At 36.5% G+C, this 16,982-nt stretch overlaps 1 protein-coding gene across 3 annotated transcripts in view; it reads right to left on the minus strand.

The window, feature by feature from the left end:
• Window positions 1–16,982, minus strand: part of SNX24 (sorting nexin 24) — an 84,633-nt gene that overhangs the window by 20,177 nt on the left and 47,474 nt on the right. For all 3 annotated transcript variants that reach the window (XM_070935701.1, XM_070935698.1, XM_070935699.1), the window contains exons 2-3: window positions 15,748–15,831; window positions 11,130–11,234 (exon numbers count right to left, since the gene is read on the minus strand). In XM_070935701.1, the coding sequence (XP_070791802.1) occupies window positions 11,130–11,234; window positions 15,748–15,831 (189 nt within the window). The remainder of the gene's footprint in view (window positions 1–11,129; window positions 11,235–15,747; window positions 15,832–16,982) is intronic.

Below are 16,982 nucleotides of genomic sequence, written 5' to 3' on the forward strand. Positions count from 1 at the left end.
TCAACACTGTCGAACTATTTACTAAATCTGCACTACTATTAATCTTCTCATCGTTCCCACCACCCATCTCCTTCTACTTATGACTGTATAACTGTAATTTTGTTGCTTGTATCCTTACAATTTATATTGATATTGTTTCCGGATTGCTTATTTGAGTATCATCAAGTGTTGTGCCTTATGATTGTTGATGAATGTATCTCTTCTTTTATGTACACTGAGAGCATATGCACCAAGAAAAATGTGTGTCCAATCACATTTGGCCAATAAAAAATTCTAATTCTAATTAAAGCACCCATATTTAACCAATCTCTCTCTATATGTACCTGTCATGGATCTGCTCCCGGACCCCTCTCCAGATGCAAGTTCCAAGGAAGAGGGAAAGTTTGAATTAGCAGAGGAAAGCGCGGAGCTGAGTGTTGGTCAGGATTGGGCCTTGGAGAGTGCTGGCCTCATGGAGCAGCCTTGACTGGCCGAGCAGCAAGCTGACACTGATTGAGACAAGCAACAGCTGCTGCAAGTTGGCCAGGAGGTTCCAGGTGAGGGCTGGGAATAGCCGTTGTCCATTAGCAATGAGGAGGAGGTAAGTCCACACCTCCTCCTGATCCAAGGACACATAGAGCAGGAAGGAGACAGGCACAATGGTGGGCATCTAGACTATTTGCAAGGAGGCAACCTCGCCTCTCTCATACAGGGCTGCACCAGCATTTCCTACTTAATCCCACCCTGAGGACTTGAGTGTTGTTGGAGCAACCTATCCAGTTCTGTGCCTTGTGTGCTTGTGTTGTGCATCCTGACCTATTCAACTCATGGATTGCTTTCCTGGACTTTATGTGTGCCTATGGAACTCAGTTACCCAGTGATTCTTGTGACACTGAGCTCAGAATCTGGATCTGTGCAATGGGGGAGCTTTCTGAGGACCTGCTTGGGGGGTTCTACACCTGTAGAATTCTTGCTGTCCATGTGTGTGTATGTGGGGAGCAGGGCAGTATAGTACCGATCTATCCTGAAGCCTTCCCTATCCTACTTATGAAAGTTAGGGTCCTTGAAATTAATTATAATAAAATATTAAAAGCTAAAGAAGGTGCGAGATGGATTAGTGAAAGTAGAGAATATTAATTTAAAGTTGAATATATGTCTTGGAAAGCACTTCTGTATGTGTTGAATTGCATCTTTTAGAACAACCAACTGATACAGAAAGCTGAGAAAACTGGAGATTGTAATTCCAACATATCTAGTGTCAACAGGTTAGGAAACTCAGTATTGGATTACAACAAGACAACATTCATGAAATATTCAAAACAAAGTTTCTCTCAAAAGTATCTATGCCTCTCCATCTGTCTATAGAATATGTGCATACATCTAATTCTAGGTATATACATATGGAGAAATAGTCAATGATTTTTGTTTTGCCTTCTCAAGTACTATTCATCACCAAAGAAAACAGATAAAGTTCTTAAACTACTCCTGTTGCACCATTGTCCACGAAAGCAACTATAAAGAGTTTGGCCAAAATCAAGTGTACAGAACCTACACTGGAACAGCAGAAAATTGACCTGTGTTCTCTTGTGTGTTTTGCTGACTAGGGTAATGAGATGGTAAGGGCTAAAATGTTTCTAATCCAAGAAATAATTTATTTTATGTCACATTTGTAGTCATTGACAGCATTGGTTTTGTCTGACTTTTATACTAAGCCTTGAATTAATTGCTCTCAATTAATCTGTTCCAGTCTTTGATAGCTTATTTATCAGACAGGGAAAGATAGATTTAATGGTGCTTGCTTGAAACAGATTCTTTAATTGGAAACACCAGAGTGTTTAGCTCACTTTGTGTTCTAGCAATTAAGGACAATTTGGAGAAGGGGTTCTCCCCCCACTTGCACTATTGTCTTCTTGATTAGATTTCCAAAGAAGTAGACAAAACAAATGACAATACTACCTGGCAATATTGGTTCAAATAAAAGCCCAACAGCCAAATTACTTACTATGAGAAATGTGAGCCATCCCCATCCATTTCAGCATTGTCTTATATTTATTTCATTTTATCTTTGTCTCCTGAGCAAAGCACATGGCTACATTTCTTGCAAAATGCATGTCTACCACGTTCTTTTCCACAATTATGCATCGCTCCAAATAAGCCAAATCAACAGGAGAAATTATTTTTCTTGATTAAGGGCCCACATTTCTCTGGGGATGAAATGAAACAAACAATTAATCTTTCCTTATTTGTTCTCAGAAAGAGCAACATTCTTTATGTGTACAATAGCCAGGTACCTGTGGCAGCTAGTCGGCAGCAATTAGGCTTGAGCTGAAAATGAATGGACTTAAGTCAGAGAGCCTAATCTGCTGAGAGTTTCTACTAGAGGGCAAGGTTACGGCTGGGAAAATTCCCCTGTTGTGGAAATACTGTTAAAAAATTACCTCTTGACTTTGGCATAATTAACCAGGCTCGGGAATTTATATGAACTAGGTAATTGGAAAGAATTAGCAAGAGATATATACATTAATCTTCACCAGTTACAAGGTGTTTAATGAAATTAAAGTGCCAGATCTACTTCATGCTTGTTTTAGTTTATGCAAACTTTAGGAATTTCACCTGTAGATCAAGAATATGCAAGGAGGCAATGAGAATGGAGCCCATGCAAGAGAATAAAAGAAAAGCATCTTTCTTATTGGCATTCATTTTCACTATTCCTTGTTTCTCTTTCCATGTCAACAATAGAATCAAAGTACCTTCTCTGAGTTACAATGAAATTCCAACATGCTTTCCGCAAAATATGCTAAATCCAAGTTAGTAAAATATTAAAATGTTGACGACTTTTGTATAATTTAGCATTGATAACATAGATGACATTTAAGAAAAGCAAACTGAATGACTGATTTTTTCTCAATATATACAGATTTTATCCACCTTTTAAAATAATTTCTATATTTCTTGGCTAAAGTAGTGTGAGGTCTAACAATTGAAATTTGCTCCTGCTTATCTAATTCTTATAACAAGAAGAAAGCTCTGTAAGTTGACTACAACTCTGAGCATTCAATAGTTACTTCAGATAACAGAATCTCAAAAAATAGAATAAAGTGAAATACAATATTCTTTTGAAATATAAGTTTATCATAGATTATTATAAAAATGTACCTACTGGTAATCATTTTCTGACTCAAAGTGCAACAATGACATCAATATCACAATAAAGTACAATCTAATTTTCAATTTAGCTTTGGAACTGAAACTACTTCAGTCCAACCTCTTCTGAATGAGACACACAGAAAATACCACTTTATTCCTATTTTGAAGATATCAGATCATTTATTTCACTGACAATATCCTAGATAGGAACTATGAAATCGAAGTTATGTACCAAATTGCAATACCACTTACTTATATACCACTTCATTGTGCTTTACAGCACTCTCTAAGCGGTTTACAAAGTCAACATATTGCCCACAACAATCTGGGTCCTCATTTAACTGATCTTGGAAGGATGGAAGACTGAGTCAATATTGAGCCTGTCAGGATCAAAATCCTGGCAGTGAGAAAAGTTAGCCTGCAATACTACATTCTAATCACTGCACCAGCACATCTCCAAATATTGAAGGCATCATATTTTTGAGTGACAATGTTCTAGCTTTTCTCAAATATTAATTTCATTAAATAACGAAGGATTTTTTTTCATGAAAAGTATTTTCATTTTCATTTTTTAATGTTAATTTCTGATGGGTTTAATACTCATGTCATTTTTACATGGTTCAATAAATAAATATTCTATGAATACATTAATTTTAATTTTTAACATGTAATTACTAATGAGAGCCAGTTGGTGTAGTGGTTAAGGCATTAGGCTAGAAACCAGGAGAGTAGTTCTATCTTGGGCACAAAGCAGCTGGGTGACTGTGGGCCAGTCATTTCCTCTCAGCCTAGGACTGAGACAATGACAAACCATTTCTGAAAAACCTTGCCAAGAAACTGCAGGGACTTGTCCAGGCAGTCTCCGAGAATCAGACATGATTGAACAAAAGAATAAATGTAATCTATACAAACAAAAGCTCTTTTGGAGTGCTACATAATTTTTAAAAGTGGGAAAGGGAGTGGGAAGTGGGAGTAAAAGTTTAACACTGTCTTAGAACAGAGTTTTCCAACCTTTCTGGAATTGTGGACTGCTGGGCGGGGGGGGGGGGGGAGGAGATGGGATGGTTCTGTGTGAGCAGCAGGCAAATGGCAGGCACACACACACACACACACACACACACATGCTGCTTGCACAAATTTATATATTTATTTGTTTGTTTGTTTGTTTGTTTGTTTGTTTGTTTGTTTGTTTGTTTGTCATATTTCTATGCTGCCCACTCTCCGAAGACTCTGGGCGGCTTACACCAAAGATAGTATACTAAATAGCATATTGCCCCCTAACAATCTAGGTCCTCATTTTACCCACCTCAGAAGGATGTTAGGCTGAGTCAACCTTGAGCGGATGATGATGATGATGATGATGATGACTAATTTAATTTCTATACCGCCTTCCTCCTGAAGGACTCGGGGCGGTGTACAGCGAATTAAAACATAATATATATACATCAATTTAAAAACCAATGAAAAGTAATAAATAATTTTGGCTCAGAATTAAAACCTAATTAAAATACCCAATTTAAAATCATTCACAGAGATAGCCCGGCCTGGCGGAACAGTAGGGTTTTAAGAGCTCAGCGAAATACACGGAGATCAGAAATCTTACGTATTTCCGGGGGCAGTTTGTTCCAAAGGGCAGGAGCACCCACAGAGAAGGCTCTCCCCCTGGGTGTCGCTAGCCGACATAACTTGGCCGATGGCACCCTGAGGAGCCCCTCTCTGTGGGAGCGAACTGGCCGGTGGGAGGCTACCGGCGGCAGAAATCTGGGAGGTACCCCAGCCATGATGAGATTTGATCCGCTGATCTGCTGAACTAGCAGTCAGCTGAAGTAGTTGCAGTACTGCACTCTAACCACTGTGCCACCTCGGCTCTTATCGAATGGGAATGTATCAGGGGTGAAACGTAAAATTTGTTACTACCGGTTTTGTGGGCGTGGCTTGGTGGGGGAGGTAATGTGACTGGGTGGGCATGGCCAACTTTTTTTTTTTTTTAACTTTTCAAAGCATTTTTTCTAATGCTTTGAAAAGCCTCTGCCGATCAGGCAACTCAGCTGGGATCGGCAGAGAGGCTTTTTAAAAAATATCTCTCTGCCGATCAGGCAACTCAGCTGGGATCGTCAGAGACTTTTCAAAGCATTTTTTTTACCACCTCTTCGGCCAAGAGGTTGCAAAAAAATTGCTCTGAAAAGCCTTTGACGATCTCAGCTGAGCCGCGTGATCATCAGAGGCTTTTTTTTTTACTTTTATCGGAAGAGGTTATAGAAAAAATGCTTTTAAAAGTAAAAAAAAAAAGCCTCTAATAATCATGCAGCTCAGCTGGGCATGGTGGGGGGGACGCAGGGATTGTTGCTACCGGTTCTCCGAACCACCCGCACCATCGGTACCAGATTGGGCGATCCGGTCCGAACCAGGAGCATTTCACCCATGGAATGCGTGCATGTGCAGATGCTCACCCACTGCTTTCGGCAGCCCAATTCTAAACAACTCATGGCCCGATAGTGGGCCACAGCCCGGGGTTTGGGTACTACTGTCCTAAAAGACAGAGTATCCTATTCAGTAATTTCATTTCTACTTGGTAAATATATTGCAGATAGAAATGGCTGCTTTAGCGTAGCACTGTCACTTCTCCTAGGGTGTTCCAAAGGGTACATTTGTTTTCTTTCATATGTTATCACCTTCATAGGAAACTGCTGACAGTCAACAAATTCAAAATATTGTCATCTGTGTGTCCAGTAGACGGTAGTAGAATGCTTTCCTTTAATCCAACATGAAATAAGGAATGGGAAAACAGATACTTATAATCTTTCAAAGGCTGCAAGGGAGCCAGTAAACCGAAGCTCTATAAACCAAATAATAAACTGAAAATCTAGATAAAGCAATGGTATCGTAAGTAAAGATTAAAAAATTCAACAAAGTTGGTTATATTTCTAGCACAAGATGGCTGTCACCATTTTCAGTTGGCATCACTGCTACAAGCTTTCCCAGCCATATTTCATGACTTGAAATAATGATCCATAATCTGATAAAAACATTATTCTGCAGACTGAAAGATCTGTAGCCAAATAGTGGGATAAGATGAGATAAGAGCTCATAGATGGGTATCACTGGATGTACTAGAGAATGTTGGTTAAGGTTTCTGGTTTTGATTTTATTATTTTCCTTTTACTGTTGTTGTCAACTACCCAAAGTTGTGTTATAGAAGATGGACAAATATATAAGTATTTTAAGTAAATAAAATAATAAATATGATTTCAATGATATATGAGAGAGAACCCAACGTTTTTGGATAAATGTTAAGAATCACATAAGTATAAAATACAATTAAAACTCAGCCAATTAAGAAGTAGGAAACATATTCCCACTGCTGGTCATAAACTGTTGAATTTCATTTGCTTGAACTGGTAGGAAGAAAAATGAAAAACCACTCTTTTTTTCCCATTTGTCTTTTTCTTGTTCCACCTGGTAATATTTGAATAAGATTTATAGAGAAAACAATAAACTATCTCTGACTGAAGAATCTTTCTTTAAATTATACAAAAGACTGATGGCGAGTTGCCTGTAATAGCAGCAAAGAAAATTAAAAAATTGTAGGCATTTATTGCAAGGAGAAATTTCAACAAAACATGCATTTCCCGTAGAGTTTGCATCCACAACACATTGCAATATTTCCCCTCTTGCCCACTTATAGGGAATGGTCAAAATGTGAATGTATTGAGAATTGGTTGCTAATTGACTATATCATCCAGCCATCCCCAAAGCATAGATTGGTGGCAAGGGACTTATTGGCTTCCAACATAGGCTGAGTTTATTCCCAAACAATAAAAAAACTCCTTCAACTATGCTAAGTCTAAGGCAAAATTAGTTCATTATCTCATTTTCACGTATCCTTCATTTTGTAGTCCCTTCAGCCACAGCTCAGAAGTACTCCATGTTTGCTGCAGTCCACTATTTAATCTTTAATACCCTAGTCAGCTTGTGATCTGTACATTGTTTTTAAAGACTATTTTTAAAAATTAAAACAAATAAAGTTTTCAGCTTGATTCTGCAAGAATTCTGCTCAGTTAAGTGAAAGTTATTGATATTTTTATTATTAGCAGAATTTACTGTTTCTCCTGTTGAAAAAGCATTGTTATATGTTACCAGATAGTTAAAATAAATACTTAATAAAACTGTGTTGATGTTATATATCCTTTGTGAGATACACACGCACACAGAGAGAGAGAGAGACAGGCACTCCACAGAATCTGAAAACAGCTCTTACCAACAATGATGGATTTAAGTTATTAACAGATCAAAAAAGATGGATAGTCTTCTGCTTTTCTTAATCTTCATCATCATCTAGATCCATTTAAAGATATGTGGTGCACTAACAAAGTTAGTTAAGGTTTCAATAAAATCAGTAAAATAATCTGCCCTGTTACATTGAGTCTGCATTGATCAATAAAATCACTTGTACTAGGAAAGTACTGTTAACCACTGACAATCCTAGCCATTAATATTATTTAACACACTCCTCACAATCTTTAATGAGGATAAAGAACATTTTGGTTCTTCACACTTATCATACTGCTCTTTCCAGAGATCTGTATAAACACAACACAAAAGTGATCATTTAAAACTAATCAGGGTTTCACAGGGACAAGGACACTGAATAATTTCTGCTAAGTTTTCTGTGTGATTAATAGAAGTCCTCAGTGGCTTTCTTTAAAAAAAAAAAAGATAAAACTGGAGTGAAATATATTTGCATATATTCTGGGTAAATTTTTATAGTTTACACCATCAGAAATCCCATTTCCAGATATTTATTTCCTAATACAAATAAATAAAACCCTCAGAAGCTTTTACCATAAGTCTAACACATTTGTAAAGTATTAGGTTGAGAAAGGCTAACATATTGTCATTTGAAACTATATATTCCTAAATTCTAGGTTTAGTGACATAGAAAATTTTATGACTAAAATATTTATTGGTGATAAAAATATATTTGGAAGTTCATTAAGTTAGAAAATATATGCATTAATAACTATACAAAATCGTTGGGAATCAGAGAAATGAGGTGTTTAAGAATGAATTACAACTCCTCCTCTTAAACAGAGGAAGGTAATTTCCAAAGTTCATTTTATTTAGGTGAATAAGTCTAAACAGGATCAGATAAAAGGAAAATAAAAGCTTTCTTCAGATCCTTGAAGCACTGACCATGACTGATGGGATTATTTTTTCCCCTCTAGGAATAAGAAAATTCTTGAATACATTTTGAACACAAGTGAAAAGATGGAGAGTGTGAATTTTCGTATTTATACAAAACAGTGCTAAACTAGATGAACCTAGTAGCTTTCTAAGATATGAATCTGCAACTTGTAGTCAATATGTACCACTCTGATGTCAACAACTACTTTAAATTTTACTTTACCAACTGTGTTGTTAAAATTGGGAAGATGGTAGAAGAATGACTTTGTCTTTAATTTATTTCCCTTTCTATCCACTATAGTCCTCTTGTTCCTATGAAAAGGGTAATGAAATTGAACTGTGTTCTCCTAAAATATGATGAATTTAAACTTCAATATTCTGGTTTCCATATGTATTTGAAAATCAAATTCTTTCAGTACGAAACAGGATTTCAAAATGATGTTCTAGGCCAGTGGTTAGGTTAACCTCTGGGTCGTGACCCCTTTGGGGGTCGAATGACCCTTTCACAGGGGTTGCCTAAGACCATCGGAAAACACATATTTTCAATGGTTTTAGGAATAATTTTATGGTTGGGGGTCACCACAACATGAGGAACTGTATTAAAGGGTCACGGCATTAGGAAGGTTGAGAACCATTGTTCTAGCCAGTAAACAATATTTGTCACCATCTCAATTAAATCTAGTACACTTCTTTTTTTACTGCTGACCTGAAACACAGGATTGCTCTTGGAAAGCCATTTTCTAAAAGCTAATCAAAAGCAATTTTTTTATTCAAGGAAAGAACTTTTATAACATATCTTTTGCTAGCTGCCCATTATTCTGCTAAGGACAGAAAATAATAATTGTGAGATGTTTTTGCTAACTGAATTTGGTTAGTATCTATTATGTTGAGAGACTCTAAACACAATTTAAAAACACAATTCTACAATTATTAATAACAATATATTATTTTGTTATATAAACATTATCTTTCCTAATATCCAAATTCTTGTACGATGCAATAAAAAAACATAGTTTAAACATCCCATCCATTTTTTATATTTTCATCTGTATGATTACTTTATAACTGTGTTACAGCCAAAATGTTTTTTTCAAACTTTTGAAAGAATTGTACTGTATCACGACTAAAATGGTTAGCTTTTTCCTACTCAAAAATACCTTTCAGTACTGATTTCAAAGCATTAGGAGAAGAAATTATTATATGGATTCACTATCAGAATAAATCTGACATTATATTAATTCTTCTTGCTGGGCTGCATCAAGTATTTCCTTTTATTTGGAGTACCATCCATCACTTGAACAGATTTTGTCTCGTAACACTTTCACTAATAGAAGGAACCATTTTCACAAATTTCTCTTTCAGCTTGCAAGATCTACCACTATTTCTTCCACTGTCCCACAAGGTTCCCCTGACCAACAAAGAAGTTTTAGGGAGATAAACGAAGTAGTAAGGAGAAGGGGGAAATTAAGGAACCTGCTTTCTTCTTTCAGCCCTGGAAATATTCAACTCTAATAAAGTTTTTCACAGAAGAAAATGAATAGAATAGAATAGAATAGAATAGAATAGAATAGAATAGAATAGTAGTAGTAGTAATAATAATAATAATAATAATAATAATAATAATAATAATAATAATAATAATAATAATAATTTTATTTCTATACCGCCCTTCTCCCGAAGGACTCAGGGCGGTGTACATCCAATTTAAAAAGCACAGGACACAACAATGATTAAAAATTAAAATAATTAAATAAATTTGGCCGGATTAAAACCCCAAAAATTTAAAATACCCCAATTAAAATTATTATGATAATAGGCCGGCCTGGCGGAACAACAGGGTCTTCAATGCGCAACGAAACACCCGGAGGTCGGAGATCTTACGTATTTCCGAATAGAATAGAATAGAATAGAATAGAATAGAATAGAATAGAATAGAATAGAATAGAATAGAATAGAATTCTTTATTGGCCAAGTATGATTGGACTCGCAAGGAATTTGTCTTGGTGCATACGCTCTTGGTGTACATAAAAGAAAAGATACATGAGGTAAACTGCTGAGAGGCAGAGGCCAAAGGGTGGGGGCCAGTGGGTGGGCGGGGCTACATTTGCTGTGTAAGACGCACCTAAATTTTCACCTCTTTTTAGGGGGGAAAAAGGTGCGTTTTATACTCCGAAAAATATGGTACTGTCATTTGCTTTCCTAGATATTAGTGACTTTTCATCACTAGTTTTACTACAGAGAAGTCATGTAGTAAAACTAGACTTTTTACTACATGACTGCAGAGAAATTCTTGTATCCTTTAGATGCTCTGTCCAAGTTTTTAGAATACAAGCAAAGATTGTAAAATCACAGAAAGTCTGAGATAACTACTATCCAAGAATAGAAGGCAGCAAGAAAGATGAACTAGAATAATGCTTTCCTTCTATAATATTTCTCCAAGCACCTCCAGTTTGTGTACTTTTTAAACAGAACATTTTAATTTTAATGTTACAGTGGATAAAGAGCATTAAATAAATGTAGAACAATTATATTAACTGAATCAATGCTATTTATTTAAACCAAGTTTTCCTCTTTGCCATAACCATATCTTTGTCCTTTGCAATTGGGACTGCCTTTAAAACAATATAGTTGTACAAAGCTCAGATATAAATATTTTAGATAGACACAAAGCAAATAATATATTGCTGGAGTGGTTATGTGTAAAGTAACAGCAGACTTCAATGATCACTGTTAAGTACATCTTAAAGCATCTGGCATTTAAGCTCCTAATATTGCTTGGAGAAAAGATTCTTCTCTGTTCATTGTTAAAAATAGCTTACCTGTAAATAAAATTCTAATCCCTGTCGACGCTGTTCCAAAACTTTGGGCACCCAGTTCCTCACATGCTTTGAAGGGATTTCTGGAGTTCTTATGAATTTTTTAAGCTAAAAAATATGAGCAAAGAAATAAACTCTACGATCAATATAACAGATTCTTTAAAAATAAAAACTAACAAAAAGAGAAATAAACAAATTGGGAAAGAAGACAAAAAATCAATAAACTAAGTGTTGTTATGAAAAACCTCTATGACCGTAAATGGGCTTATTCAATTACAAAAGATATTGGTACTGCAAATTTGAAATAAACACTTGTAACAGCTAACTGACTGGGCAATTTCTTAAGTTGGAAACTAAACATTTTGGTATGTCAGCTAAATACTAACTAACCAATATACAACTCTAATAAATCCGAAAGAATGGAGTTTAACTCTTATTTTAGATGCACTCTTGAGCATTAAGTTTAAAAACAAACCTTAAAAACTGTATTATATGGTCAAAATGCAATTTGTTGCTTTTTTCCTTGCTGGACAGGCAATTTAGAAAACAGCAAATACAGAAAAATGAAATATCTATGAAAATATAAATGGTTTGGTTTTGAGAGGACATTTTACAGCAAGAATTTCAAAATCTGAAAAATAAGGAGACAGAACAAAAAAAATTGTTCTGTGTCTAAGATTGACACAGATTGAGGAGACAAAAAATACTAATCTCAAAACAAAATAAAGTCACTTTGAAAGAACATACTATATATTCTTACTTTCCAACTTTTTGGCTAGTATTCAAATTTATATTTTTGTAGCGAAGGCTAAGCAAGGAATCTGCTTATTTTCCAAGATCTAACAGCACAGAGATGGAAAATGTATGATGTGTGACAACGGTAACATGCTACTACATCTTGGTTGACATGCCAGTGTTCACCAATACGTAATAATTACTTAAAAACACATCCCATTCTTGTGTGATTTTCAGAGGCTGTGGATGGGTTGTGATCTTGTGCAACCTCTGAATATCAAACAAGAGGGCCATGTTCTTGCATGGCCTCTGGAGCCTGTGTAAATCCTGAAGGGATGGGATATGTTTTCATACAGTTTTGGAGGCTGCGGAGGCTGTGAAAGGGCATTCTCCAAAGCCTTTTCAAAAACAAAGGCCTTGTGTGTCCTGGATCAGCCTTGGGTAGGTTGCAGGGGCCTGTTAACAGAAAGAGAATACCACTTGGAGATAAGAGGCAAGTGGCAGATCCTGGGGAACAGCGGGCTGCAAGACAATCACACATTCTTGGGGAATGGCACAAGGTAGGCTTTTTGAGTGGCACCTGTAGTTCTAGGGCTGAAGTCGAGGCGTCCTCTACTTTAGGCCCAGCCTTGGCACTGCCACCATTCAATGAGATCTAGATGACTGGGAGATAATTGTTTTGTGTGTCTGTGTGTGTGTGTGTGTGTGTGTGTGTGTGTGACTTGACAGCAGAATAAAGTTAGGTATTTTCTAAATGTTTGACATGTTAACCCCAAAAGGTTTGCCATCACTGTGCTGGGACCATCAGATCTGGCCTGCAAACATTTAGACAACTGGAAGACATCAGCAAAGAAAAAAAAAAGAAAATGTTAATTCTTTGTTGCCATCTAGTGGTTGTCCATATTTTTATAGTCCTTACATAATCCTACTGTGCACCTCAAAGTGGAGAAGTTATAATTGACTTAAGTATGAAAGAGTTTTCTACAACTACAAAATTATGGCTTTGTTTTGGCTGATTTATAGCCAGATTGATAAATGAATATGAATCAATTCCTGTCCACAATTTATGCTTTTTAAAATGGGAAAGCAGGATATAAATATTAGGAAAATCAATTCCTCTCCAAAAATCTGTAAGGGATCTGGTGACTGTGGCATATCTGGACAGTTGTAGCTTTTACATGCCCTTGGATAAGTTACTTTTTTACTGTAGATGAGAGACCTATACTTCCTTTGTCTCATTAGCATGAATAATACCTAGCTATCAGGATTCTAATAAATGGTTTGATTAACTCATTTGACATACAAAACAGGCTGCATTAAAAATAAAAGTAAGAAGAAAGATAACAAATATAGTTTACCTATAGTTGAAATAAGGAAAAGTGGTACTCTCCAGGTATTTTATCAGTTCAAAAATTGTGCAAAGGGGTGGAGATTGAAAGTCAAAAGGACATTCAAACTCAAATTTGACTTTGACATGTAATGCCCACAGGAGTAGAGTAATTTACATTTCATCTTTCATCTTAAGGAGAAGTCATCTGACTAAAAGCTATGTCAACGAATGTTTCAAGCAATGAGATTTGGATATCAAAGAAAAGAAAGTCTACTGTTCAGGAAGGAGTTCACAGATGCCGATTTACAGTTGTTTACACTAAACTTGCATAATCTGGTGTTGTTCTACAACTACTATTTCTGATAGGCATGTGGAAAGCTCCAATATGATCCAGTGTTCTGATAACCTTAAGCAGATCTGAATTTCATGATCAAGGCACAATCTTAGCATAGTCAATCTATGTCTCTCTTTAAATATGGAAATTGGTGATTCATATAGGGAAAGTAGTGAAGAAGGAACATGGTGGCTCAGTGGCTAAGACGCTGAGCTTGTCGGTCGAAAGGTCGGCAGTTCAGCGGTTCGAATCCCTAGCACCGCATTACAGAGTGAGCTCCCATTAGTTGTACCAGCTTCTGCCAACCTAGCAGTTTGAAAACATGTAAAAAATTCAAGTAGAAAAATAGGGACCACCTTTGGTGGGAAGGTAACAGCGTTCTGTGCACCTTTGGCGTTTAGTCATGCCGGCCACATGATCACGGAGATGTCTTTGGACAGTTCTGGCTCTTTGGCTTTGAAACAGAGATGAGCACCGCGCTCTAGAGTAGGGAACGACTAGCACATATGTGCGAGGGGAACCTTTATCTTTATCTTTTATATGGAAAGCCTAGAAGTTCTTGGCATCGATTTTAGTTCTTCTGGATTTGCTCTTTAAATGGGATAGTAAATCAGCAATGTATTTCTCCAACCATAATTCTACAAACGCTGGACAAATCCAACATCATATATGACAGTAATTAACATTTAAGTTTAAATAATTGAGTTAAATATATTTAATCTCACAATTTAGGTTGGCCAATTTAGGCCAAGTCAGTATAACTACTCTATTATGCTTCCCTGCCATCCTAGAGCTGGTAGGAAATCACATGACCTTAAATCTTGCTGCCATCATGTGCATGTTTGCGAGTTTCCAGAATGGGTTTGTAATGTGCTGTGGTCCATACTGTTTTAATGTGCAACTTTCTAAAGGACAAGATTTAAGAGTGTCCATGTTACAGAGGTCAACCAGCTGACCAACTGACATAAAAAAAGAAATTACAGTTGCGTTCTTCCTGGCAGCCAAGACAGAAATGAGGAACAGATTAAAAACAAGATCAAAGGGGGAAATTCCACAGGAAACCTGCAGAAACAACTGGAGCCAAGAGACTGCTGGTATGGAACATCGAATTCAGACATATCAGCATTCCCTGCATTTGCTGGGTACATCATCTTGACTATGGGATATTAGGGAAAACACCTCTTCTGGCATGTAAAACTAAGTTGCGCCAGGTGCAAGAGAACATTGTAATATAGAGAAAGGCATGCAGACATGTCCTTGTAAATCAGGGCATCATTGCATCATTGAGTCATCATTGAATCAGGGCAAGCAGGCAGTGTGGATTTTCCCTCAGGTTAGGATAAAACACTGTTCAAAAAAGGGAATTAGTACCAATTAGATAAGCAGAAATAAAACCTGATGGGAAGAACTTCCATACAGCCTAGAAAAACTGGTTATGATCAGTCAACATAAAACAGTGGTTGCTGAAGAAGAGAGACGGGGATTTCAATGAAGCATACCTAAACTACAGCGCTTTGCTGCACATCCCACTTTGTAAACAATTCCTGAAAAATCTGAGGTTGTCATGTTGGCTACAGGAAGGAACTTCAAATGGTTTGCTCAAGATCAATGCCTCTACCCGGTACAGTTTGGAAAAGCGGCATGGCACCTGAGAGTAACTCTTACCCTAGCTAGCCTTTCCCTCTGGAAAAAAAAGGTGGATAATCTTTCTGCCACTTGGATTTTCCCTCCAAAAGACAGGATAGAGGGAATTACCAACTCCCACTTACTGAAATTTGCATTTTTTTTCTTTTCTGACGGTCTGTTTGCTTGAGGCTTTGATTATCCAGTAGTAATGAACACAGAGAGAATTAAACTCAATATGAAAGATGGTAAAAAAGACAAAGTCAAAAAATATTCCTTTGTCTAAGTTTAGCCCATCACCCACTCTTGGCTGAGGACCTGGACTGAATTTTATCTGGGTCGATGGGCCACTATATAAAAAGAATAGTACCCCATACTTGATCAGAAAAGAATGGAATGCTTTCTTTGTCCAAAAAGGGTATTTCTGGACCTACCTACCTATCTACCTACTTACCTTCAATTGTTTAAAAGTGGACAGTAATGCAGGTAAAGTATAAGCTTCCTTATCATATTCAGAAAACAAGTGCAGTCATTACTTGGGAATGAATGGAAATTGGCTACAGACAGTATTACCTGAACAATTTACACAGTATACTTACTTTTTTATGGAGAGCATGAAATTCACTGTATCTTTTTTCAACAAAATGCTTTCTTCCATTCATTAGTACTTCGATCTTAAAGACCTGTGAAAAGAAAAGATTACTTTTATGTATTTCCTGATATGTTTGTGATCGTTTGTGATCGATTTCTTTGCTTTAATTACTGTAGCCAATCTTTTCTACCTCTCAAAACCCCACGACACTCAGGAGATACCAGGATGCAACATTGATTAACGAGCACTCCGATGCCTTTAACTAAGTGTTTCTTTAAATCCATCTAAGGATTAAAATGTCTAGTGCCTAAAAAGTCTATTTTATTTCACTACTCTTATTCCTAGACATTATCTGCATTTTGCAACTGAATATTTTATCCCACAGGCAATGCGGTGATGGAATTTTATTTTAAAAAGGCAAAATAAGTGAGAAACATTTGTAGTATACACAGCACATTCACAACATACAGTGATAGGTATCCTGTAGGCAACTCTACTTTTTTGTATCTTTACTGCATGAGATATAAATATGAACACTACATTATAGGTTAATTTCTGCCCTAACCTATATACTCTTGTTTAGTCTCAGCTGGACCATTTTTTAGTGTTTAAACTACTTTAAAAAATGTGGTGCTGACTTGTTTTCTTAGCGTGATGAGTATGACAGCTTTGGATGCTGTCTGTACAAGGTTGAAAGGCCAGATGAAGCAGCTCTGTAGATCCACTAATTAGTAGCCACTAACATGACATTTTCTTGATTTCCAGGTCACTAGGTCAAATCTTTAGGGCAGGTGACAAGAAATATCTCACAATGCTCATGAAAACACAACCTAGTGAAACCAAGATCAGAAAATTGCATAAGACAATCTATTTACAATCAGTAAATATTCTTACCTTCAGAAACAAAAAAAATTGAGAGAGTGAATAATAGATGCAGGAGATTTCCTAATCTAAAACTGTGTTAAGCATACTTTTTTCCTCTCCAAAATGAATTTGCGGAAAAATGTTAAGATAGGAAATTTTCCAAAAAAGAGAACTATGTAACTTTGTCTCTTATAATTATCTAGGCATTTTGTGGATAAAAATCACATTTACTTGGAAATGGAAGCCAGCTGAGAGATTGACAGCCAATAACCTGCAACTTGGAATGTATTCAAGTTTGTTGTCTCAAGGAAGTGGACAAGACTTCCCTCAAGGTTGCCTCCATCATTTGTGGATTTGATCCTTGTTCTGCATGACTAA

The sequence above is a fragment of the Pituophis catenifer genome, unplaced genomic scaffold, assembly GCF_029215685.1.
Source record: "Pituophis catenifer annectens isolate HBS135680 unplaced genomic scaffold, rPitCat1.0.hap2 SCAF_2, whole genome shotgun sequence".
Classification (NCBI taxonomy): Eukaryota; Metazoa; Chordata; class Lepidosauria; order Squamata; family Colubridae; genus Pituophis; species Pituophis catenifer.